At 43.5% G+C, this 23,786-nt stretch overlaps 1 protein-coding gene and 1 long non-coding RNA gene across 4 annotated transcripts; one reads left to right on the forward strand and one right to left on the reverse strand.

Annotated features, from left to right (window-relative positions):
* Positions 1-218: 218 nt before the first annotated feature.
* LOC143336619 (uncharacterized) lies at positions 219-2,379 on the reverse strand. Its single transcript, XR_013078539.1, has 5 exons — positions 2,156-2,379; positions 1,399-1,485; positions 1,235-1,278; positions 867-959; positions 219-771 (listed from the first exon to the last, which is right to left on the reverse strand). It is a non-coding gene; the product is annotated as an uncharacterized LOC143336619 (long non-coding RNA).
* A 3,281-nt stretch (positions 2,380-5,660) lies between these two features.
* LOC143336441 (3',5'-cyclic-AMP phosphodiesterase 7B-like) lies at positions 5,661-23,399 on the forward strand. 3 transcript variants are annotated; one of them, XM_076756633.1, is made up of 13 exons: positions 5,661-5,989; positions 8,387-8,447; positions 15,954-16,043; positions 16,670-16,833; positions 16,950-17,013; positions 17,247-17,342; positions 17,745-17,845; positions 18,593-18,724; positions 18,826-18,917; positions 19,005-19,149; positions 19,246-19,342; positions 19,881-19,961; positions 20,076-23,399. In XM_076756633.1, the coding sequence occupies exons 1-13, from the start codon at positions 5,969-5,971 to the stop codon at positions 20,291-20,293; spliced, it is 1,362 nt and encodes a 453-aa protein (XP_076612748.1). In that variant the 5' UTR covers positions 5,661-5,968; the 3' UTR covers positions 20,294-23,399. The 3 variants fall into 3 exon arrangements, with proteins under 3 accessions (XP_076612748.1, XP_076612747.1, XP_076612746.1); XM_076756632.1 differs by lacking the exon at positions 8,387-8,447 and having other exon boundaries at positions 5,788-5,989; XM_076756631.1 differs by lacking the exons at positions 5,661-5,989; positions 8,387-8,447 and adding an exon at positions 11,437-12,187.
* The last annotated feature ends 387 nt before the right edge of the window (positions 23,400-23,786 follow it).

A 23,786-nucleotide genomic window follows, 5' to 3' on the forward strand; every position in this document is an offset into this window, starting at 1 on the left:
ATTTAAGGCTCCACTCACGAGAGCCACTGCTTCCCAACTGAGCAGCAAGTCTCATCGATTCGTCCCCTGACCACTGTACAGCAAACCATGGACTGAAGTTTTCAAGCATGTTACCCAAGTCGAAGTGGCTGTTTTGCTTTTCACGTTTCTGAACTGCTGCATGGATTATAGTTAGACTATTATCTTTCTGAAGCATTCGGAAACAGTCGGTCATAATTAATCCACAGGAAATGATAAATAATCCTTGTGACTGCGTATATCGTACCATGTGGAATTTGACAGGTCTGACAAGCACATTTTATTTTTTAGTCTTTACATGGAGTTAAATTGGTTCAACAAGTTTTCCAACAAAAAGTCACAAGTCTGGTTTTAGTGTAGTTAGGGGGAAAGATTAAACTTTTAATTAACAGCACAATTCTTCATATTCTCACCAAGAATTGAATTATAAGACCAAATAAAAAGCTGGATGTACAGTGAAGCTGACAATTTAGCAAGAAGAGTAGAAAGAGGCGGAAACAGCTCGCCTGCTCTGTCCAAGGCTAACAACATCCTCATATTAGCCACCCGATATAAGAATACACATTCACCATTTTTTTTATCAATTAGAATCTGCCAATAATAAAACATGCGATGAGAAAAAATATATAAAATCTAAAATACATGATACAGAATGATGCTATCATAAACCAGCTAAATTCAGGACACACGTTTATACATGCCATGTCAAGTATATGGTCATCTTGCTCCTCATCCTCCTCCTCTTCCCCCTGACTGTGGGAAATACAACAGAAAAAATTAGAATGAATTAAATGACTGGTATTAAAATCATTATATCCAGTAATATGCTGCCGTGTGAAAGGACTTACCTGGGTAGTGAATTCCTGACAGTCTCTGGAGGATCTTCTTCCATGGCAGCTTCCTCACTCTCATAATGGGGGAATTGGAAAGGTTGCACAGAACTACAGAACAACAGTTGGACAAAAAAAAAAAGACTTAAATCTGTAGTATGAAGAGACAATGGTGAGAATATTATGGTGAATTCACACAATGCATGTACAAAGTGTACATTTAATCGATATTTTTCATTTTATCTCATTTTAACCATCTATTTTACTTTGTTTCGATCCTTTTACGTCACATTTATGTATTTCTTAGTGTCTTTATGTCTCATATAAATGCTTTGAATTGCCTCGCTGTGGAAATGTGCCATGCAAACAAATTGGCCTCTCCTAACCTGTAAGGGCCTTGTTCATCATCCGAAGCCGTCCACTCGGCATCCTGGCCAAGCAATGAAGAACAAAACAAAACATCACACGTGACATAAAAATGTATGATTTAAGAGCATAGATTTAAATAGATTTTTACTCTGTGCCTAAAACTTAATGGTATAAACCTTACTTGTTGTGAAGAAATGGGGAATGTTATGTCGTCATAGACAACAACACCAGGACATCCATCAGCATTGTCCACACACTCGATGGAAATCTACAATATCATCATCAAATGTGTTATGAAAGTGAAAAGCATCATATAATGTCCTTATTCTGATACCAAACTGCATCCTTTTAACAGCAGACTGTTTAAATTCATGTCAAATTCCTCAGTATGCTAACAGTGCTAATGCTTCAATTAACGGGATCGGATCACCAAGTTAATCGACGTCCAAACACAAACAGTAACTTCCCAAACTGCAGTCCTTCCACTTACGTGTACTTACACGTACACCAAATACTTGCACCGGTGTGTTCCTTTCAGCCTATGAGTTTGACTTACATTTTCTCGTTCATTAAAGGCCGCCATGATGTCTCTTCCGTCTTTCACTCAAACAAATGATACGTAGCATCAGCGTGGTTTCATCGACGCCACGTTCGTGTTACGTATTGTATGCGTAATGCATTAATTCATGTTCGGCAATGTTGAGAATGTCAAAATATTCAGATTTAGTTTTTCTTACAAACTCAAATATTATTGAGTTTTTAAATAACACTATGAAATAAAGAAAACTACTTTCTAAATAACGTAACGAAGTTCCAAAAAAACGCGAACTTTGCAGCATAGCTTTCCTTATATGCTGATGACATATCGTTTATCATGCGTTCCCACATGAAGTACATAAAACTGTTTTCATCACACTGAAAGCCATAATAAAATGTACCTCTTGAGAAAAGAACGTGGGTTGGGACTTTTCCTCTCCTCACGTCGTTAAACGCTGGCTCTCCATCTCCACCGACAGAAAAACAGGTAATAAACATCCATCCTCGCTGGTCGGATTAGAGATGTCGATGTGTGTGGGACATCTTTTAGAGATATCTTCAGAGTTATACCATCTGAGATTACTCCACAGCCCAAGAGGCCAGCTCCTTGCCTATGGTGAAGAAGAAAAATGAAAGCTCACTTCTGTCTTTTCCCCTTTGCATACCACAGATGAGCAAGTTCATCTGTTTCAGTTCTCGGAAGAAACGTGCACAGACATATATGACAGGCAGGCCACCCACAAACTGTTTGGGAGGTGAAAAAAACTGCTGTGGCTGCTGTGCTGAAGGTACATTTTGTTGCGTACACAATAGACTGCCCTGGCTGCTTGCAGTAGACTATTAGAACTGGTACAACCACAAGTGGTCCCTCATCAGGAGGTTATTATCACAGTATGCCTTTGTGAGCACATGAAGAAATGATTGACATCACACAATGCAATCTAAAGTTTGGACGTCTGACTGACAGTACGGTACGATGCAGCTGTAAAACACTCACAGCTGATCTGAAAAATGTGCTTATTCAGATCACGTTTTAATGTTAAAACAATGACATTAAAAACAACTGATTTTTATGTCCTACTGGCCTGTCATGTAAACAGATGTGGGTAATGGTGCATGAAGTGCAGATGGTAGGGACGAGCGCAGTTTCTGCAGGTGAGTAATTTAAGTAGACTTGTCTACGTCCCTCGCAGCACTGTGCACTATAACTATGAACCTGCATGCAAAACAGAAATATATTGCTATTTAAAAAGCATCTAATTCATGTAAAATCAACAAAATAAAAGCATGCAACCAGTTACTGTTGTGCAGAAAGTCATGTGCAGTATATTTGGTGCAGGGTTGGTAGCTAAGGTTATGCTCTGTTATAGATTTGGTTAGAGCTCGCTCTCTCTCTCTCTCTCACACACACACACACCCAACACTGAAACCATCTCAGGATGTTCAAATTACATTAAAAAGCCTCATTTTTTAAAATTCATTATAAAACACACTGTTAAGCTTGGCCTAATGCTAAGCTTAATTTACTTAACTCTTGTGCCTTAGCCTTACACTCACTGTATCTGTTGGAAAAGGTGTACTCTCCTCAACCTGCAGAGTAAAAACCCAGCAGAGTCCCTGCATTTCCAGGAAATGTCATGTTTAAAGTTCATCACACTACTTAATGCTTCTTGCATTTGTACTAAAGGAAATTAATGTCACATTTATGTAGCTGAATTGATGAATGTCCAAAAACATATCTCTCTATATAAGTCCAGAAATTGCTCAGTCTCATATTCCCCTTCATATTTCTTATAAAATATAACATTTAACTCTGTGATATCTGCAGACGGTTTGCAGCCTGCTGTCACCCACATCCTGCTCTTTCACACTGAGCTGTCAGCATATAAAGGAAACACAAAACATGCCAGTGTTTAAATGTTACACAAGAGCCCCACATACATAATATCAAAGACATTCACCCAAAATGACACTTTGCAATTACAGATAAGAGTGCACGAGCCCTGAATATTACTCCAAATCCTCGAATGAGATGATGAGATGGACAGATGCATTAAAATTTGCAATAATCTACATGTGAGGCATGTGAGGGCTTTAGAAGTAAGAAAATATAAGTAGAATTTGCATCAAATAGTAAGAGCAAGTTAAGAATTGAACAGAACACAATTTGAATAGTGCTTGCTCTTCATCCAGCACAGCAATGTGTTGAAGGTGTTTGAGGTTCATGTTCCTGCTGTGCTGTATTTAACTTCTAGTCCAGCAGGTGTCAGCAGTGCTCATCACGACTATGATGAGAACTGACTGCATTCTTAGTTTATTGGACAAGTTAACTGTGAATCATTTCCATCAAAGCAGCTTTTTCTTGATGTTTGGAGATGTTTTCTTAAATTCCGAATGAATGAGAGTGTGAGCAGTGTTTTGTCCTTCACAGATAACCATGTTTCTGGGCTTTAACATGTGCAAACTATCATATGTGTTTTTGACAGAAGCAAATGTAATGGCAGAATGTTCATTCTAAAAATGACCATTAAAACTGCAGTAGTGTGTTATCATGTTTAAACCAACTCTTAGTTCAGTTCATTAAAGCTTGCTGCAGCATTGCAACATTTTCATCTGGCTCCATAAAACATGTAAACTATACAAAGCACCTCGTTTCCAGCTGGATTGGACTCACATTATTGCAGCTGTGACTGTCTCACACGCACATACACAGGCAGGATAGTGACATTAGGTTGATTTTGTTGTGAGCAGCATGACGCACACTAATCTGACAGCGCTAATCAGGGATTACACCGTACACTGAGGTTAAAAGGTCTCAGAAAAACACACATACTGCGTGTTTATAGGGATGAATTCATTTTGTTACACAAACAGAAATCCATTCAGGTTTTTTCTTCTCTTGGAATCCATTTTGCTACGTATATGCCGCATTAGGGGAAATGTTACGCAACATTGACGAGGTACATTTTCAGAGAAAAATACAGACAGGAAGACAAACAGACACATGCACATACGCTCGTTTGGCTTTTCTTTCTTACCTGGAAATTGCTCTAAGGGAGAATGACCAACACTGTATGGTGGTGATACAGTAAATGCTCTGCAGTGTAGCCCACAGCCATGCTTATTTGATTTCATCTCATCATATGGGATTTTTTTTTTTTTCCTGTTTCCAAAATTGTGGAAGATTTAACAGACTATAATCTAGTGAATGAAATTGGGAAATATACTTTTGTTGAATTAAGTGAATTAGTTTCCAAAATTGTGTTTTTGCTTTTGCTGTGGAGTCAAAGTAAATATGCTTGCTTATGCCCAACAAGGACATAAACCAATCCATACTTTAATAATAAGAAGCTACATGACAGCCTGGATTAACAACTTGGCAACTGTTACTCCTGTATGCAAAACTTCAACACAATACAGTATAAACTGAAATGATGATGAGCGAGAGCATTCTTGTGGAGGGGGCTTTATCATTTCAATAAAAATCTTCCTTTCATGCAATTTGCAACATACATTTATGCTTTACCACATTACCACAAATGAGGTCCATAGTGCTGATCAGAGGTTGAGCCAGTAAATGTACCAATGCCACAATATTCCACTACTTCACTACAGTGAAATAGATGTATAAAGTTGCATAAAATGGAAATTTGTACTCAGGCACAGTGCTTAAGTAAATATTGCCCACTGGGCCCTCTGGTGGTTTGATCTGACCCTGCTTCCGCACCAGTAACAACCTTTCGTTTGGGAAATACCCTTCGAGAAGTCTTCCCTCGCACTCACTCTCACAGTGAAATATTCCACATGAGAGCACTACTTAATTGAAGGCCACCAATTGTACTCCAATCAATGATTGTATCCGGCGCTGATTGGTGCACTCCCCGTAAATCCCGCCCCTGCGAAGCTACCCCAGCCCCTCCCCTCTCCTCGCGCTGCGGCTCACTACCAGTCATACAAACAGCGGCGGGCGTAAACTTCACCTCGCCTTCTAAAAAGCCGACTTCGTCCTCATAATGCGAGTCAGCGCAGCTCCAGCGGCGGCAAGGGGAGTGAAATAGCTCGTGTTTTTGAAACAGGTGTCAGCCACGACACGGTCACCTTTCGTCCTGCTGTATGCGGCTCACTCGTGCGCTTCCCGTGTGACATGAAAACACTCCGCACGCGCCTGATTCCGTCGCATTCACCTGCTGTCCACGAGAGGCCGCGATGGTTAAATGTCCTGTTTAATGGTCGAGGTACGTACACTGTGACTTTCCAGCTATACTGGTCAGACAGACGCACACAGGCTTGTGCACACGGAGTTGTTTCGGAGTAGGCCTGTTAAAACCCAACGAAAAAACAGTGTTACATTCATATGAAGTGTCTTTACTGCTCAAAATAGAGTTTATAATGACCGAATCATAGTCTACTTTGTGTATGCTATGTGCTACGGCGGATGGATACCTATATGAATGTGGTAGTGTTGTCACAGGGGCTAAATATTTTGATTTTAGGAAGTGAGTTTACAGTGACCTTGTGTTTTTATAGTATGGACAGCTTTATGGTGCGCTCTTACAGCCTCTCCTCTAAGCTGCAGTGATGGGTTACAGTAGGCCAGTGTGTAATTGCAGTGTGTCAGTGTTTTGACAGCTTTTAGCAGTCAGCCTGGAGACTGCAGGCCACATGAAGAGAAGGTGGCAGATGTGAGGCAGCCATGAAACATTATAGGGAAGGTTTAGCTATATGTTACTCTCTAAAAACACTCATGAATAAGATGTATTATAAACAATAAGTCCAGGAAGTGCAGGTCAAGTGGTTGTGCATATTTGACAGTTTTATGTAATATGTTTACATAATTATTCACATTATGGCCCAAAACGTGTCAGAACATCAATTTAGTGTAGTAGCAGCAGCAACAACACATAAACATTACAGTATGTCTGTTACTGCCACACATACATACTTTATAGTCGCAGTGGTATGTAGTTGTTCAAAAACTTTATGCGAATCTGTGACAGTGAGCAGACCTCTCCAATGTAAGGAGCGTGACCGCAGTTAGCCACAAGCAAAGAGTGTGACGAGCGAGCTGAATACTGATGTGAGCGTGGAGTGACAGATCATGGAAAAACATTTGACAGAGGGCGTCCTGTAAACATACCATAACCACGTGGGCAGGGTGAGGGACGCGTCACTGCCTCTGGTTTGTCTCCATCCGCCCGTTTCCTGCCCGCCAGTAAACAGCAGTGGGCTAATTTAGATAAAAATCCACCTACTCAAGGAGCATTTTTATGACTGTCTTCCTCCACAGGGCCAACGCTGAACACTGTTCCTAGTTCCACTTTGTGTCGTAAGAGGTAGTTGAGGTGCTTTCTATCAAATGTGTGCATGTCTTTGTCATGGCCTTAGTGCACTCAGTCCACTCACTCTTGCACACACAGATGTTGAGCCATTATAACTATTATAGCCATTACCAGCTATTATAAATAGATGACCTCAACTGGGAAATGTACCGCAGGACTTTGGCTTGTAATTAGGCTTAGACACTGACCTCAGATCAGGGCAGATTACCACACTGCTGCTGTGCTTCAGTTTGAAGTAATCAGAGAGAGATGGGCAGAGTATTGCTGGTTTTAGTGGAAAAACAGGGCAGGGCTGTCTGTCTTGATCAGTCAGGACTCACAGGACAGGCTTGGTATGAATTTCACTGTTTTCTGCACATTTTATAGACAAAACTGAGTTAGATTCATGGTTATTGTGGTCTCAGCCACTTCTTACCAACTTTCACTGATGAACGTTTCACCATTAACAGCCTTGTGACATTGACTTATTGTGAAGCTTTGTGAATTTGATCTGTTACGATAACGAGCTGCAACAATTAGTCAGTTGATTGATTGGCTAAATAAAATAGTGAAATTGTTGGTTTCCTAAATGGAAGGATTTGCTGCTTTTCTTTGTTGTTTATGATAGTACCTGAAGGGTTCTGGACTGTTGGTTGGACAAAATAAACTTTTTGAAGACGTAACTTTGACCATTTATAGAGTAAATGATGAATTGATAATGATGAAAATAATCATGACTTGCTTTTATAGTATGTCTGCCTGCAGTATTTCCTCAAAAATCAAAACAAAAACACGTGACTTGGGCTTGGCACAAACACACCTTTTGATAGAAAAAGGCAAAAAAAAAAATAGAAAAAGATGACACAAGACCCCTGACCATGAGGATCGGCCATGCGGAAGCATGTGATTAATGTCCGAATCGTTGCCAGTTCATGCCAGTATGCTGCCTGACCCACTTCTGTGTTGTTGACCAACACACAGACTTGCGTCGCTAACGGCAGGTGCCGCTGTCACCGAATGCAATGACTCTTTCTGAGAATAGTCCTCCGAGGATATAAAACAACAGGTTACACTGACAACCGTGGCCAAGTTAAGGTCTCACTTGTTTGAGTTTTACACCATCATTTAATCACAATAAGTAACTCAGAGCTCTCTGTGTGTGCAGCCTTGCAAAGAGGGTCACCGTGACTTTTCGCACAGTTTCTATTTATCAGCAAGTTCCATTGATGCTCTTTGATAGCAGTGTGTATTTTGGGGTGTTGTAACATTAATCTCAGCCTGTCTTTCTCTCTCCCTCTTTTATCTCGGCCTCAGAGTTGTGGAGCAGTCACATTTAAAAGGTCGGAGCAGAATGCCATACAAGTTCGCATGCTGGGTAAGAACGCTAACTGACCTGAATACCTCAGTGCAAAAGGTTGTGTGTGTGTGTGTGTGTGTATATATATATAGCCAGCAGCAAATCAATAGTCCAAAATGTGCCCAAATATTCGCTAACAGCGCTTCAGGCTGTTGTTAACCTTTGGCTCAGTGTAAACACAGAGGCACGGTTCTGCTATCTGTGTATACACTGTCCAGTTAAATGGCTCAATACAGTAAGTTTCATAACTCTGGAAGGAGTCATGAGACCAAATTGTTATAACAGTGTTACATTTTACTGCAGTAACGTCTGGACCGGAGACAGTAAAATGTAGCTGTTTATCATAACAGTCTCATGCCCTGAAAATTCAGACCTTGAAATGTAGCTGAAGCCATTTTTTTAATTCATGTTAATGTCAAAGCTGTTTAAAAGTTCCCTGAAGACATGCTTTGTCACGTGCGAGTGTGAAACGACATACTTGTAGACAGAGAAACACTGTGGACGGGCCAGTTCATTCACTGGCTGAGCCACATCTCTACAGTGACCTGCCAGAAAACGTGAGCAGTGGCATCATTAAAGAGATTGAAAAGCAAGAGTTTGTCACTCACACAACACACACACACACACACACACACACACACACACAGAAAGAGTGGAATCTCAGTCATGCTGTGGACTGTGCATGCTGTGTGCATGCTGTGTGTGTGTTTGTGTGTGTGTGTGTGTGTGTGTGAGAGATTTGTTGGCGCTAACAGTCCACTGGCTGACTCCCAGATGTACTCATCCAGACTCCCACTGACCTTGTGACTCCCTGATATCTTCCTCTCATTCTTTGCTAGTAGCGTTGTTTCATCGGCCCTGTTTGCATCAAGGTATTTTAATGCAAATTTAGATTTTCTGAAAAAGAGTTCATGTACTTAATGGGAGAGGGAAACACCTTTTTCTGAATAAGCTGCACCATAATAAACATATAGCTCACATGTTTCTGCTCTGAGGGAAGAAGAAGAGGAAGAAGAAGCCGTCTGCATCTTCCCTGATATTCCCGTAACCCGAGAAGAAACCTCCTCCCTCCATTTGTGTCTCATAGATGGCCAAAGCGGCTGGTTTTGTTTCTTCTTCTTTCTCTTGTTTCTCTGCAGACTTTTAGCAATTTTTTGCAAGTGGCGGCATGAAGACGGATAGATTCCCTGTCGCTGGTCTGATTGTAGAGCCGATTAGAAGCACGATTTGGCATCTTGACTCAACATACCAAGTTCACAGTAGTCTGGGCCAGTTGGTGCTGACAGTCTGACAGAGATAAACATCAGAGAGCGCGTGGTGTTCAGAGACTCCAGCCATTTTGCTTCAAAACATGCTGAATTTTTGCAACGGGAGGAGGCGCTTCAGATGCTACATGGCAAGAGAGGAAAAGATGAAAACAAACAGAGATCAGAAAGTAAAGAAGAGCAGTGTGTCGTGAGTGAGAAGGATTGCATAATCCAGTTCATCAGGTTTCAGGTTTCACCTCATTCTTAAGAATCTGCGTCTCCAAATTTAGCATTTTCTTTTTCTTTCCCCTGCAAACTTAGTGGAACAAACTCGTGTAATCATAATCTACCCGTCATCCAAAATCTGTGTGTGTGGGTGAATATGGTGGATTTTATCACTCCATTAACAAGCAAATACAGTATCTCACTCTCCGATATCAGCTGCTGATCACGGCTACAGCAAAGCAAGCGTCCACTGAACTATCACCGTGCTGCACGGCGTGTATCACTGCACGCCTCTCACGCTTTCTCACAGCCTGTTTCTTTTATCTTGGCGCTCAATGTCTCATGATTCCTCACAGTCGTCGTTCAAGGCTATGTGACCGTCTCTGGGTGTCTGTGCCTGTGTGTGTGTGTGTGTGTGTGCGCCAGCCAGTACTTTTGTCTGCATGTGACTGCTTCTCAAGGGAACATTTCCTTGGAAAAATGTGATGGTTAAAGCTCTGTGCCCTTCATGATTACACGCATATAAAGAGGAACACGTAGGTTTTGCTTACGTTCGCTTAGCTGTATTCATGCTATTGAAAATGTGGTTTTCAGCAGCCATGGAAAGCTTTTGGTTGTGTTCAGTCCCAGATGAATGTTCAGTTCATCTGAGTTAAAACTGCCTCAGTGAACGCCATTAAAATCGTTTTGTGAGACTCAGCCGAGACGTGCTGAACTGATAGGAAGTGTGAATCTTAGTTTATTGTCGTTCTGCGTGCGATTATTGCTCAGCTGCACCACGAATTCAACCATTTGTTTGTTCTCCTTTCACAGTTCTTTGAAAATCTTCCAAGGATTTGCTTGTTGTGTTTAAACCCAAGGCCGGTTAGTCACCTGGACGGGAGGATTCAGAACAAATAAATCCAAACAAATCCAGTGAAGTGTTTCTGCGCCAGCGGAGCTGTAATGAAGGCTGACTCACAGCCTCGTTTTACCTTCAAGCACAAGAAGTTGATCATTCTGTTCCAGTCTGATGTGATGTGTTCAGTGTACCTGGAAACAAAGGTGTCTGTGTAAGAGAGCGTGCATGCTCAGAGGTTAGATAAACACAATTAGTACTGGAACAATAATTGATTAGTTGGTTCCAGCCTCTCATGTGGGACAATTTGCTGCTTTTCTCTGTTTTATATCTTAGTAATTTGAACCCCTTTATGTTTAGGACAGAGCAAGTCAAATGAGGGCAACAGGGAAATCAGGGCCACGAGCACAATTCTTAAGACGCTTCTAAATGCAGAGTCTGTACAGTGTTAATGCTGGATGCACGCTTGTCTATCTGTGCATCTCTGTGTTGTGTGTTCCCGCTGAGCTGACCATGAGACAGAGGCTGTGTCCGTGAACCCAAAGGCCCGCAGGCTTCCACACAAATCCTATTGGTCTGCCAGCGGCGTAGCAGCATATCGGCAGAGTGAGGGAGTGTGTGAGCGAGCGGAGAGGGGAGGGGAGGGGAGGGGAGGGGCTTTCAGACTCCACAAAACATCAGCGCGAGCGAGACTGTGGAGGAGAGGGAGAATGCGGCAGAAGGAGAGAGGAGACCGTCAGTGGCCGACTGTGGGAGAGAGGGAGAGACGGATTCTGGCCTCTTTTTTCTCACTTCTCCCGGCTCCCTTTCTTTTGCCTTTTTTCTCGTTCTGCAGCCGTTTCTCTGTGTCCCTCTGTCCTACCTGCTACTGATCCTGTCTCTCCCTGCAGTCTTTATTCCTCTGTCCTACATCCACACTTGCTACTCCTCTATCTGTCTGTGCTCCTCTTCCTCACCGATGGCTACTTGACAGTGAGCTTCTCCCTCCGCCGTCTCTCTTTTCCTCTCCCACTCTCTTTTTCAACACCACCCTTCTTTGTCTCCCCCGAGTTTCAACCCCGTCTTTACTTTGATCTCTCCTTTTCGCGCACCTGTCGGTCGTCCATCTTTTGGTGTGACGATGCCAGTGCTGGAGGGGCTCTGGGGCCCAGATCTCAGGATGCGGGACTCTGGTCTAGGCGTTGGGGTTGAGGTCGGGGTCTGTCCAGATGAGGCTCCCCGCTCGCCGGTCTGGGGGCCTCTCAGGATGCCTCCGGTGACATGCGGGGGCCTGTCGCTGGCCCTGGAGCTCCCAGCTCTCATACGGCAGCTCAGGGCAGCCTGGAGGGCTCGCAAGGGAGGCCCCCTGGGGCCGGAGAGAAGTCAGGCGAGCACTTGGGGGGAAGTGGAGAAAGAAGAGTTAGAGGAAGTGAAGCATGACATAGAGGCCGGGAGCGCGCATCTGGAAGGTAACTTGCACATAACACACGTTACAAGTACAGTGAAGCTCATGGGATCAGACTCCTGATGAATGTTTCATGTCTCATGTATGTGTTCCTTTAACTGTGTGTGCTACACCTTGATGGCAGGAGACCGTGTGTGACTTTGCAGTGGTTTGGGCACAATCCTTCAAATTGTGTTATGATTTGTGGTTTTGTTTATTTGACTCTTAAAATAGTGGTCTCCTGTTTGGCAGCTCACTGATCATGAATAAGGGTTTCTGGCCTTGTTTTTGTGTGGGTTTTGTTTTGCATTTGACTTTTTGACTGTGTCTGGGTGACATTTAAATTTTTGACTGTGTGTGTGTGTGTGCGCGCGTGCGTGTGCATGTGTGACAGATTATCATTGACAAGCACGCCTCGGCCACATGTTAACATGTGCGTTTGTGAAAGTATTGAGGGTTGAGACGAGGTTCACCGCAGTTCAGACACTCGGGCAGAGCAGACAGTGAAATGAGGGATTTGAGCTGTAAAGTCCAAAAGTCTCCATTAAATAAAGCTGTGTTACCATCTGCTGAGCTGCAGCTGCACTGATGACACCGACGTGACGCCATCAGTCGAGCCTTTGTCCGTCCGTCTGGGGTGTCACAGGGATGACGCAAAGCAACAGTGTTGGCAGTTTGACGTGAATTACTTCCCCGGAGGAGGCATGATTTGACATTAAAGCAGTGATCAGATCTGATTATCTGATTTTACGCTTTCTGCCTCACACATTGATATTTTGTAGTTAATGTCAGATTGACATTAGGACTGAAGCCGTCTAATGTTTTTTGTAACAGTGCTCTCATTGCGATTTAGTGAAATGAGTGTGATGCTGATGATTTGACTGATATGAGCATAAAAAGAGAATAATAGGTTAATCAGTCAATAACAAACATTGAACGTGAACCTTAAATGTGCTTTTGAAGACTTACGATGAAGTGATGATTCACAACGTGGGGAATTACCTGTGGGCAAACACTGACTCAGAAGGTGGAAAATGGACCGATGCACACTGTGGTTTTCCCTTTACATCATGATAACCTCATTCGTTTGATGACTCCCTCCAGAGCGTGAAAGGCTATCTGACCAATGTTTGATTTCACTACATATGAAATGTGTCGACACACCGTGAGATCATGTCAGTGGTGATAGTGAGTCATCCTGACATTAACCATAGCGAGGACTGAAAACAGCAACAACAAAAAAACTGTATTTATAGTTAAAGTACGAAAGGTAATGTGTTTCAGAGTTCAGCATTTCTACCCATTAGCTGGTTTTCTTATTCTTTGATATTAAAGGGAATATTTTGGCTAATCCTGCCGGTTGGATAAAATACATTTGAGTATGTCAGCATGGGCCATGGCAAATTGTCATTTATAACTACTATCTGACATCTCTATGGACCAAACGACTAATCAATTAGTCAAGAGATTAATTGACAATGAAAGTGATCCTTGTATATAAAAGGGAGGATATGAAGCAACATTTCCTTCAAGTTCTGGGTGTTTTTGACAATTTTTAGATGAGTTTTTTTCAGACAGTTTGTGTTAGCATCAAGCTAACACATGCCTTGGCTTGTTGTGATCTGACCCGTCTTCTACACAAGCTGCTTCTGTCACTGTCAAATCGCACGGAAAATTAAAGGTTTCAGCACTGCCAGTCATCTAACTGTATCTGGAGATCCCAGCTGTGTGGACGCACAGAAGCAGCGGGAAACATCATCTGCCGCTGTACGTTGTATTCGAGCGTTGGCACTGCATATGGCAGCGATGTGTGTCTGACTTACTAACAGCCCTGAAACTCAGTTTGTGCCGTAAACACCCACAGATTCAAGCGAAGCCAAGTGAAGGTAGTCATTTCAGCGTGTGTGAGAGAGTGTGTGTGTGTGTGTGTGATGTTGTTTTGGAATCAGGGATTTAACCTCATTTGCAAGCGTGTTTGTGTGTACATGTGCAGCGAGCGTTTGACGAGACACGTGTGCATTGCTCCGTCTTTAAACACCCTTTCCAACTGATTCACGTTTTCATCCTAAATGACCCAGTTCTGCGCCGTGCAGAGACGGTGACCTATTTACCACAGAGACAGTTAAAGGAAGAGAAAGAGGAGGAGGGTGAGACGAAAGGATGGATCAGATGGGGAGAGGGGGTGGTGTAGTTGTTGAACAGGAAGGAATAAAGGATGATGGGAAGGTTGAGGGGGTAGTAAGGGAGCGAGAGAAGAGGAGACAGAAATAGGAGAGGCATGAAGGATGGAGTGACATAAAATAGAAGTGTGGAGATAGCTGGAGTGCAGGGAGAGGGTGGTGTGTGTTTGTCTGTGGTGGTTTTTCCAGATGATGTCTTTCCTCTTTGCCCACCAGCGTGCCAGATAAAAAAGCAAAGAGGCTTTCCCCCCTTCCTCTCCTTTGCTTGCTTAAACTAGGCCAGCCAGGACTCTTCTGCCTCACTTTAACAGGCTGAGTCACTTCCCCCAAGCAGTTTATATTTGTTTTTTTCAACTACAAGACGCATAAATAGGGAATGATGCCACTCTTCCACCCTATGTTTTATGTATAGCTGACGAGCCTGCGCAGCGCATGCACACATTAACCAAAACCGCCTGCACACCACTTGCAAGGCATAATCTGGCAACCTGAGGGAGGAACCACAGTGACTCCAAGCCCATTAACAGGTATTTTAGCTGCTCTCATAAGGGGGAGTCACAGAGGTGATGCGACTTCGCAACCTCAGGGACATAATACGCTCCAGTTCCTCACATCTGATCTGTAAATTATTCAGAATTCCCATAGTTTTTAGTTTATTCAAGTGTAAATTGCATGTGCGAGCGTGTGCTGTCACTTAGGACCTCGCCTGTGTGTGTGTGCATTGCGCATTTTGAACAGAGGCAGTGTTCAAGGATCCATTGTGCTGCTGCGTTCCACCTGATAGATGCTCACTCAGCAAGGATTAAAACCAAACAGATGACTTCTGGGACATGAAATTCATACAGCAGACAAAAACTGCTTGATATCTGTTCAGGAGGAAATGTGCGGTCAGCATATCTGAAACACAGAGGCGCTTCAAACATATGACTGATACACATTTCATCTCTGTGAGAAAACATGGTGGATATTGTGTTGTAGAATCAAATCAGTGTTCTATAGCAGAAGTCCACCCTTTCTGTTTGGTCCTTATGAGCCACCATACCAACCAGTCAGCATCAGTGTGTAACTGCAGTCAAAACGACAATGACTACAGCATGAACAGAAGGTACAGTCAAATGCAGCACCAGTGCGATAAACACTGTGAATACTGCAAAGTGTTCAGACAGGCGACAGCTGCACTGTGGCATGAAATCCATTCTCCCTGGGCAAACTCGCACCAGATGCGCGATGTCCTGATCATTCAGCGATGTCAAAGATCCTCTTGTTTCGTAGAGGCCAATTTAAGAACAACTCTGAATGTGATGTCATGAGGCTGATCGTGTTGAGCACCGCTCTGGGACATGCGCAGCCCTCGGGAACACTTTGCTCCGTTGTCCTCTCGTCACCCCTCTGGCTGCTCGACTCATCGTTTGGCCATCAGCCTTTAAATTGCTCTCTTCCTTTGTTTCCCCCTGCTGCAGTCCAAACACTCACCTCCTCTCTCTGCTTCCTCCTGGAAAGTTTGATTCACGGGGCAACAGAACATCAGCAGTAACAGCAAATGTTTCTATTTCTTCATCCATCTTCCTCTTTTTTCCCCACCCTCTCCTTTTCCTCTTTCTGTCTGTGCAGCTGATGGCAGACTGAACACTGGTCATGCTGGTGTGTTGCTGGTTGAGAGACGAGGCTCCTACCCGCTGATTGACCTGCGAATCCTCAAAAGTAAGTCTCATAATTGGCCATGTCAGCAGCGTTAGCATGTCCGCTAACACAGCTCTCATCCGTTAGCTTCCAGAGAAAGCAAAAACAGTATAATTCTTTATGAATCCCATTCAAACCCTGAGAGTTTGAGAGAGGAGCTGTTCTGTTATTTAGCCTACTCTTGCTGATGTGAATGGGGTCGGCAGAATAACGCAACACAATCCAACATCACCACAAACAGCAGCGTCCTAAATGGTGTTGAATCAGCACCTCATTAAAATGGTCTCAACAAAAATGAGAGATTATAACCTTCATGGAGGTTGTATTTACTGCAGGACTGTTTTATTAAACTGCCTTGGGTTTAGATCGGTGTACCTAATAAACTGGCAATTGTGGTAATTGTGCATTAAATTCAGGTGTGTTTTCCAAAAGCGAGACACACATCTGTCTGCTTAGCTGATGGGGCATGAACCTGCACCGACTTGCTCCTTAGTCCCTGAGTCAGAGCCACATACAGTTCAGGAAGCCTTTAAACTGTTTTTCAGATGCTCGTCTGCGACTGCTGCACTACTTTGTCTCATGTAGGCATGATTTGCCAGGAGCTCTCCATGGTCTGCTAAAGCGCATCGTTTGACTTGTAATTTCAGCCAGTGCCCAGCAGGGGGAGGTAGAGTCTGGCACCAGGAGAAAGGTGAAGCGTCTGCTGAGCTTTCAGAGATACTGCCACGCCTCCAGGCTGCTCAGGGGGTTGGTCCCCCACACCCCCGGGTCGCTGCACCTCCTGGACGACGACTATCTGGGACAAGCTGCGGTAAGAACGCCCTCAACCCGACAGTCATGCAGAGGCACAGGTCCCCTGTGTCTCCAGCCGTCTGTATCGTCTGTGTGTCAGCTGTCAATCATGGCTCACTTTGTCCTTTGTTACAGCACATGCTATCAAAAGTAGGCACCTGGAACTTTGACATTTTCCTCTTCGATCGTCTTACAAATGGTAAGACGGCTTTAATTTAACAGATTGTCCTTCACTGCCCATATTCTTTCGCCGATTTAACATTGCATGTTATCATAAGATGTCAGTGTTGTTTTCTTTTTGTTACAGTTTAATTTAAGTTTTTGTTTCTCATCATCGCAGTACAGTTAATACACACTGAGTACTGTCAAATGTGATTCTCAGTCAGTTGACCTGCTCCACTAAAAATGTTTTTTTCTCGAATGAATTTGTAGGTAACAGCCTGGTGACTCTGATGTGCCATCTCTTCAATGTCTATGGTCTCATTCACCACTTCCAGCTGGACATGGTCAAACTGCACAGGTTTCTCGGTAAGCTGCGAGGAAGAGTCAGTGATGATGGCGAGGCAGCTTTATTTGTAACGCACATTGCATACACTGGGTCAGTTCAAAGTGCGGTCAGACCTGACTTTGTTTTCACAATGACACTCACTTGAGCGCAGTTATCTGCACTATCAAGGCTCCTTACATGCTTGCTTAAAAGCTATTTTAAAAGTTGGGTCTCTGAGATTGGCAGCATTTTGTTAAGAACACACTCTAGATGCACTAACTCAGCAGAACTCACTTGAATGCATCAGTTTGGATACATGTATGCAGAGGTGTTCATCATATGAAGCGGTGGTGTTCAGGAGCTCGACCAACCACCAGCAGCGCTGCCACAGTGACAAGTTGAGATCGTTTCATGGGCTCTGTCTCTGTGTCCTCTCTTGCCAGGCATGGTGCAGGAGGACTACCACTCCCAGAATCCTTATCACAATGCTGTTCATGCTGCAGATGTCACTCAAGCCATGTACTGCTACCTGAAGGAGCCCAAGGTAATGAATAATACTGTATTCACACACACACACACACACACACACAAACACACACACACACACACACACACACACTCTGTCTCTCTCTCTGCCACATGCACTACAAGACTCCTCCAGGCCTGAGCTTCTCCTTGACATATCCTATTAGCGTCTCCCCCTCAGGGATAATTCCTGCTCACTTAGACTCGACAACACATCCATCCACATTCTGCAGAAATCCCAGAAGCCCCCTGACCACGTTGTGTGTCCCTGCATCTTTTCCCTTTATGCAGTAATTGCTTTTGTGTCCTCTGTCGCTTTGTAAAGCACTTTGTGATGCACCGGGTTTTATTAAAAGCACTTAAAGAAATTGAATCCAACTCCGCACGCACGCTGGTGTGTTCTGGGTAACAAGCACACACATTATAAGATGTCAAGGTTGCTGCTTCTCCGATCTATATGCTGCCATGTCCTTTACCGACGAACAAGCATTTATCTTCCCGCTGTGATACACACCGAGGTCTGTAATGAATTAAATCAGATTTTTTCTTTTGTTTTCTGTATTTATAGAATTATCCAGAATATGTTCGTCCTCTTCTGTATTTAAACCACAAAAGGAACGTCTGTTTAAAATGTATGTAAACCACAAAAAGTAGAGTTACTGAAATAGTTTAAGTCCTCATGTGGTGGTCGCAGGACAGCTTAGCAAAAAGCATCCCTCTTACACAAGAAGCAACCATCTCACTGCGAACCATCGGTGTGTTGTAGCTGGCCGAGCAGTTGAGTCCTCTGGACGTCTTCCTGGGTCTGATGGCAGCAGCCGCCCACGACGTGGACCATCCCGGGGTCAACCAGCCCTTCCTCATCAAGACCAGACATCACCTGGCATCCCTCTACCAGGTACACGCGGGTGTGCTGACTTGTCGATGTGTGTGTATGTTAACGTGTGCTGCAGGTTTAGTGTCGCTGAGTCTGTCTGAAGCACGTTTCGTCCTGTACAGAACACGTCTGTGCTGGAGAGCCACCACTGGAGATCCACTGTGGGCATGCTGAGAGAGTCAGGACTGCTGTCCCACCTGCCTGCTGACATGTCGTAAGAACACACACACACACACACACACACACACACACACTCACACTCACACTCTGATCGCTCACTAACGCAGGCTGTACTCTGCAGGCAGGACATGGAGCAGCAGCTGGGCTCTCTCATCCTGGCTACAGACATCAGCAGGCAGAATGAGTTCTTGTTGACCTTCAGAGAACATCTGGACAACCAGGACCTGGACCTCCAGCTGGCTTCACACAGACACTTCATACTGCAGGTATACTGCACTCACAGCTGTCAGGACAGTGTGTCCATGCATTTTTCTCCAGCGTTCGAAGTGTATTGTGTGAATCTCTCTCTCTCTCGCCGTCAGATTGCTCTGAAGTGTGCAGACGTCTGTAATCCTTGTCGGGTTTGGGAGCTGAGCAGGCAGTGGAGTGAGAGGGTGTGTGAGGAGTTCTACAGACAGGGTGAGTCAGGCGCCCTCTCAGTTCAAACCAAAGAGAAAAAGTGCTTTGTGTCTTACGGCATAAGCTGCAGTGGTTTTCAAATGAATGCTTAAACACCTTTAACACACTGTACGCTACTACAGCGGGAAGAATTTAGTGTCCGCTTCACAGCAGAATTATTAAGGCCACCTTTCCCACGAACCCCCTTTCATTTTCACATATTATTAAGCACCAAGTCGGATATATTAGAAAAAAAAAATGCAGAAAATGAATGGAGAATTGGCGCCACCTACTGCTTGACTTGATGAATCAACACATTTGCATGAATTTCTGGTCTCTTTTGAGGATTTTCTCAAAATTCATTAAGAATTTCAGATACATTTGGATGGAAACCCAGCTGGAGATGTCTTGAACGGCTTAAAAAATTATTTTTTTTTTTTGGTATTCGTCAAAGTGTTAAGATTTGCCTCATTCGATTTTATGATGGTCTGTATCAGTATACATTGTTCTTTTAGTCATGTGGATACTGTTTTCTGAATTTCACCCGTTAACCTGACAGGTGACCTGGAGAGAAAGTTCGACTTGGAGATCAGTCCTCTGTGCAACCAGCAGGCCGACTCTGTGCCAGCCATTCAGACAGGTGAGTGCACACCTGCATACAAATAGAACTGCATACTGTGCCCTCACTCATCCCTAACTGAAGATGCTCCTCAGTGGACTGGGACGTGATTGGCCTGTGTTGTGTCTCTCACAGGGTTCATCTCCTACATTGTGGAGCCTCTGTTTGAAGAGTGGCACCGCTTCACTGAGCCCAGCCCGCTCAGCCAGACCATGATGGGTCACCTGCACAAGAACAAGGCCCGCTGGGGCCGCCTACGATACGCGCACACCCCATCAGGCACGCAAACACACGCCCACGGCGAGGAGCCCGAGCCTGAAGGAGGAGGTGGAGGGGAGGAAGACATCCCTTAATCTTGTGCTTGTCTCTTGAGGTGTTTCATCCTTCTTTGTGAATGGAGGAGGAGGAGTGTTTATCCACCTCGTGTTGTCCTCCAGCATGTTTTCTGCCGCTGCTGGTTGTTCACAGGCTCTGAAGGTGGGAGCGCTGGATGGGAGGCTTGGAATCATGACAAATGGCTCCCTCTGCTGGAGGGGAGGACTGAAGCCCCGCAGGGACAAAAAGAAGCTGGAGAAAGATTCGCAGTGGGGCTGATGGATGGATGGATGGACCTAAGTAAACATATGCCAACTTGACAATGCCACGCCTTCCTCTTTAACCCTGTGATATCTGGCTCAAAGAAAGGCACGAGTAGATTTAAACCATTACGGCTGGTGACAGAAGAGGGATGATGAAGACGAATATTGCACAATGCTGCTAGAACAATACAGAAATGAAAAAGCCAAAATTTTATACAGCAGGACTGTGCTGGAAAAGAAAAAATATATGAAAGAAAGAGAAATATATGAATATATCCACTATATTATGCTTTTTAAACTTTCAGACGATACTTACTGTATTAAGCTCTTTTCACTTTTTCTCTTTTTGTACAGCTCGCACTTCTGTCGGACGCTCTTTCTTACAAGTGTCTCGCTTGTCTACTTTTCACTAAAGTGCGTCCTTAACTTGAGCACTAAGTTGGTCTGTCGAGGTGTTATAAACTGTACAGTGTTATTGTGGGTGTAACCTGCAGGACTGACGCAGACTGGCTTCAGACGGAAGGACACAATCGAGAGCCATTTTTTTTTAAAGTGTTTATGTAACGTTACAAACAGTGTAATCTGAATTTACTGTGATGTCCAACCTCAGCACTTCACATGCCAAAATGTCAGCCGAGTATTAACCTTTTTACTGGGTGTGGATATTGGGGAAATCTAGCTCTTACACTGGTGTTACCTTTGTAAAAACCTAATGGGTGCATTTGTTTATCCGATGACCTCACTTTACAAACTCATCTACAACAAAGCCTTAACAGCAACTTGGTCTGTCTGTGAAACACATTTTGTACGGGTGTTTTATCATTTTCTGGACAAGCTTTCTTACACTTACGGTTTCTGCCTGTTTTTTCTTCAGCCATACCAGCGCACTGGAACACACACACACACACACTCACGTAACTGTAGCGGCTTGTTTCCTGTTTCATCTCTCACCCAGTACGGTCAGATTGGGTCGTACGCCCATTCAGCATTGCCAACGTGCCAATGTACTGTTCTGACACATCAACTCACTGCTCTCTTACCTCTTTAAAGTGTTAATATTACTTTGTTTTTACACATGCTGCAGGCACTCTGTGCACTGTAACTTATGTCATACATATGAACAGACTTGGGCTAATTAGTAATTGCAAATGCCTCTAATTCATCGTTCAATCATTGCTAATATAGAACTCATCTTCTAAAATCGTTCATATCTCTAATCTCCACATGGATCTGATATAACCGAAAACTGAGTATATAAAGTATTTGTAAATACTAGTTGGTCCAAGTGTAAGGTGTACTGATTTAAAACTTTTTTTTTTTTTACTGCTCTGTTCTCCGTCTGTATAGTTGAGGTTGTCGCACGTCTGGCACGGTGCTAACAGAGGCCCAGGCCCCACGTCTTCCCTGAGCTATAGAGGAATAGCCTGAGCTTTATGATTCTAAGAACCCAGCCAACACACCGTATATTCTACACGTAATGTACTTTTTTATAACATTTACAAGTTCTGTTCATAGAAAATATATATATGTACTAAAGAATTTCTTTGACACTTTCTAAAAAGTAAAGCCTCTTCCATGCGGTGCAGTGCAATAAGGTTAAGAATATGGACATATTCATATCTATGAATAGCTCTGGTAATAAATAAGCAGATTATTCACATGTCTTCACTGGCACTTCACTGGCTTTGCTGAAACTGTCACTATATGTAAGCCTTGTAAAGCGCGCACTGTTTGTTCTTTGTCAGTCACACATTGCTGCTGTAGTGCAGGCCTCGTTGAGACAGAAGGCGCCAGGCTGCCTTTCAATACCTCTCAGAATCAGCACTGAAACAAGGCCACTGAGCCATGATGGTTTCACTATTAAGTACAAGTATTTTTAACCTTTCTATGCCAGAATGATTATTAAGCCAAACTCAATGTAATTAGTATCTTATTAACCGGATGTCTCATAAAGACAGTGTAAGGGAGGCAAAGGACACTCGTGTTAGATATACAGTTCAGTAGATTCTGTCATGACATCAGAGTGGACAGAATTTAACAGAAATACCAACATGTCTGCTAAATATAAATCTGCTAAAGTACTCTATCCTTATGCGCAGAGGTGGGGGTACATTTCCCCTTTATTTGGCCTCTTAAAGGGTCATGCATGTCCAGAAGTAACCGCTGTGCAGTTCCCAGAGTGCTGTAGTACAATTGTAGTCAGAGTCTTGATGTTTAAATGCACAGTGGGGGAACATAATCCCACCACACGGCCCATGTAGACGTGGCTCCGGAGCTTCCGATCATGACCCTCATGATCCCTGTTGTTGTGGAGTTGTAGATGTTCTCATTTCTGTTTTCTCTGAAAACGCCTTCTCGTCCACAAAAGCTGGAGATCAAAGCTGAGAATTAGTAAGTTGAGATATACATCTGCATAGGTTCCATTCAGTAGCTCTTTTTTCAATCATATCACTTCCTCTCCATCAGCAGATGGAGTCGTCATTCATTTGTAGGCGTTCAGATTTTGCAGATATCTACTGATAAACAGGAGAGTTGCTGGCTACCGTAGCGACTGATGTCTTTGGAGAAAAAGTACTCTTGTTAGTAATGATCATAAACACTTCCAATGGAGCCTACGATGTCCAAAATTGATTCTTGTACTCTCTATATTAATAACCCTAACTACCAGTGCACCTGAGTGAATAGACATGTTTGCACTATGGTCTATCAAGTGATCCAAACAAGACTTACACTGAATCTTAATCTCTGTATTTTGGTGTTTGGATGGGTCATCTGACTTCTTGACTGTATATTACTGTTCTGACAACCAACCTCTGAGCACTGTGAACAACACAATAAATGTTTTTTTTGTTTTTTGTTTTTTTAAATTTAACATTCAGCACGTTAGAGTCCTGCTGTGTTTGTGTTTGTTAACTGAAGTCAGACACATGGGGCTGACAGCACCAAGAAAATATTTGACCACTAGAGGGCAGTAAATGCATGTCAGTAGTAGAAAAGCTACAGCAGCCATCACTCTTAATGGTAGGGGGCTCATTATGGGTGCCTCTCCCAGCTGCTTTGTTAACAGTATAAACACAATAGTCAACCTGTGAATCGACGTGATGAGTTCTGTGATATAAGCATAGCTGGAGGCTACGAGCTCATATGTAAACAAAAAACCTAAAGAGAGAAGAAAGACAGGTTGAAATCAAACAGCGTAAAGCTGCACTTAGTTGTAGTTTGCAGAACAAACAGTGGGGAACATAAAGCTGAATGAGTCACCTTGTTT

The sequence above is a fragment of the Chaetodon auriga genome, chromosome 18 (assembly GCF_051107435.1).
Source record: "Chaetodon auriga isolate fChaAug3 chromosome 18, fChaAug3.hap1, whole genome shotgun sequence".
Classification (NCBI taxonomy): domain Eukaryota; kingdom Metazoa; phylum Chordata; class Actinopteri; order Chaetodontiformes; family Chaetodontidae; genus Chaetodon; species Chaetodon auriga.

Coding starts and splice junctions, on each gene's coding strand:
- LOC143336441 (XM_076756631.1), top strand. CDS start 11,860: ATGCCAGTGCTGGAGGGGCTCTGGGGCCCAGATCTCAGGATGCGGGAC. Junction 17,014..17,246: donor CTTCGATCGTCTTACAAATG/GTAAGACGGCTT, acceptor ATGAATTTGTAG/GTAACAGCCTGGTGACTCTG. Junction 17,343..17,744: donor CAAACTGCACAGGTTTCTCG/GTAAGCTGCGAG, acceptor CTCTCTTGCCAG/GCATGGTGCAGGAGGACTAC.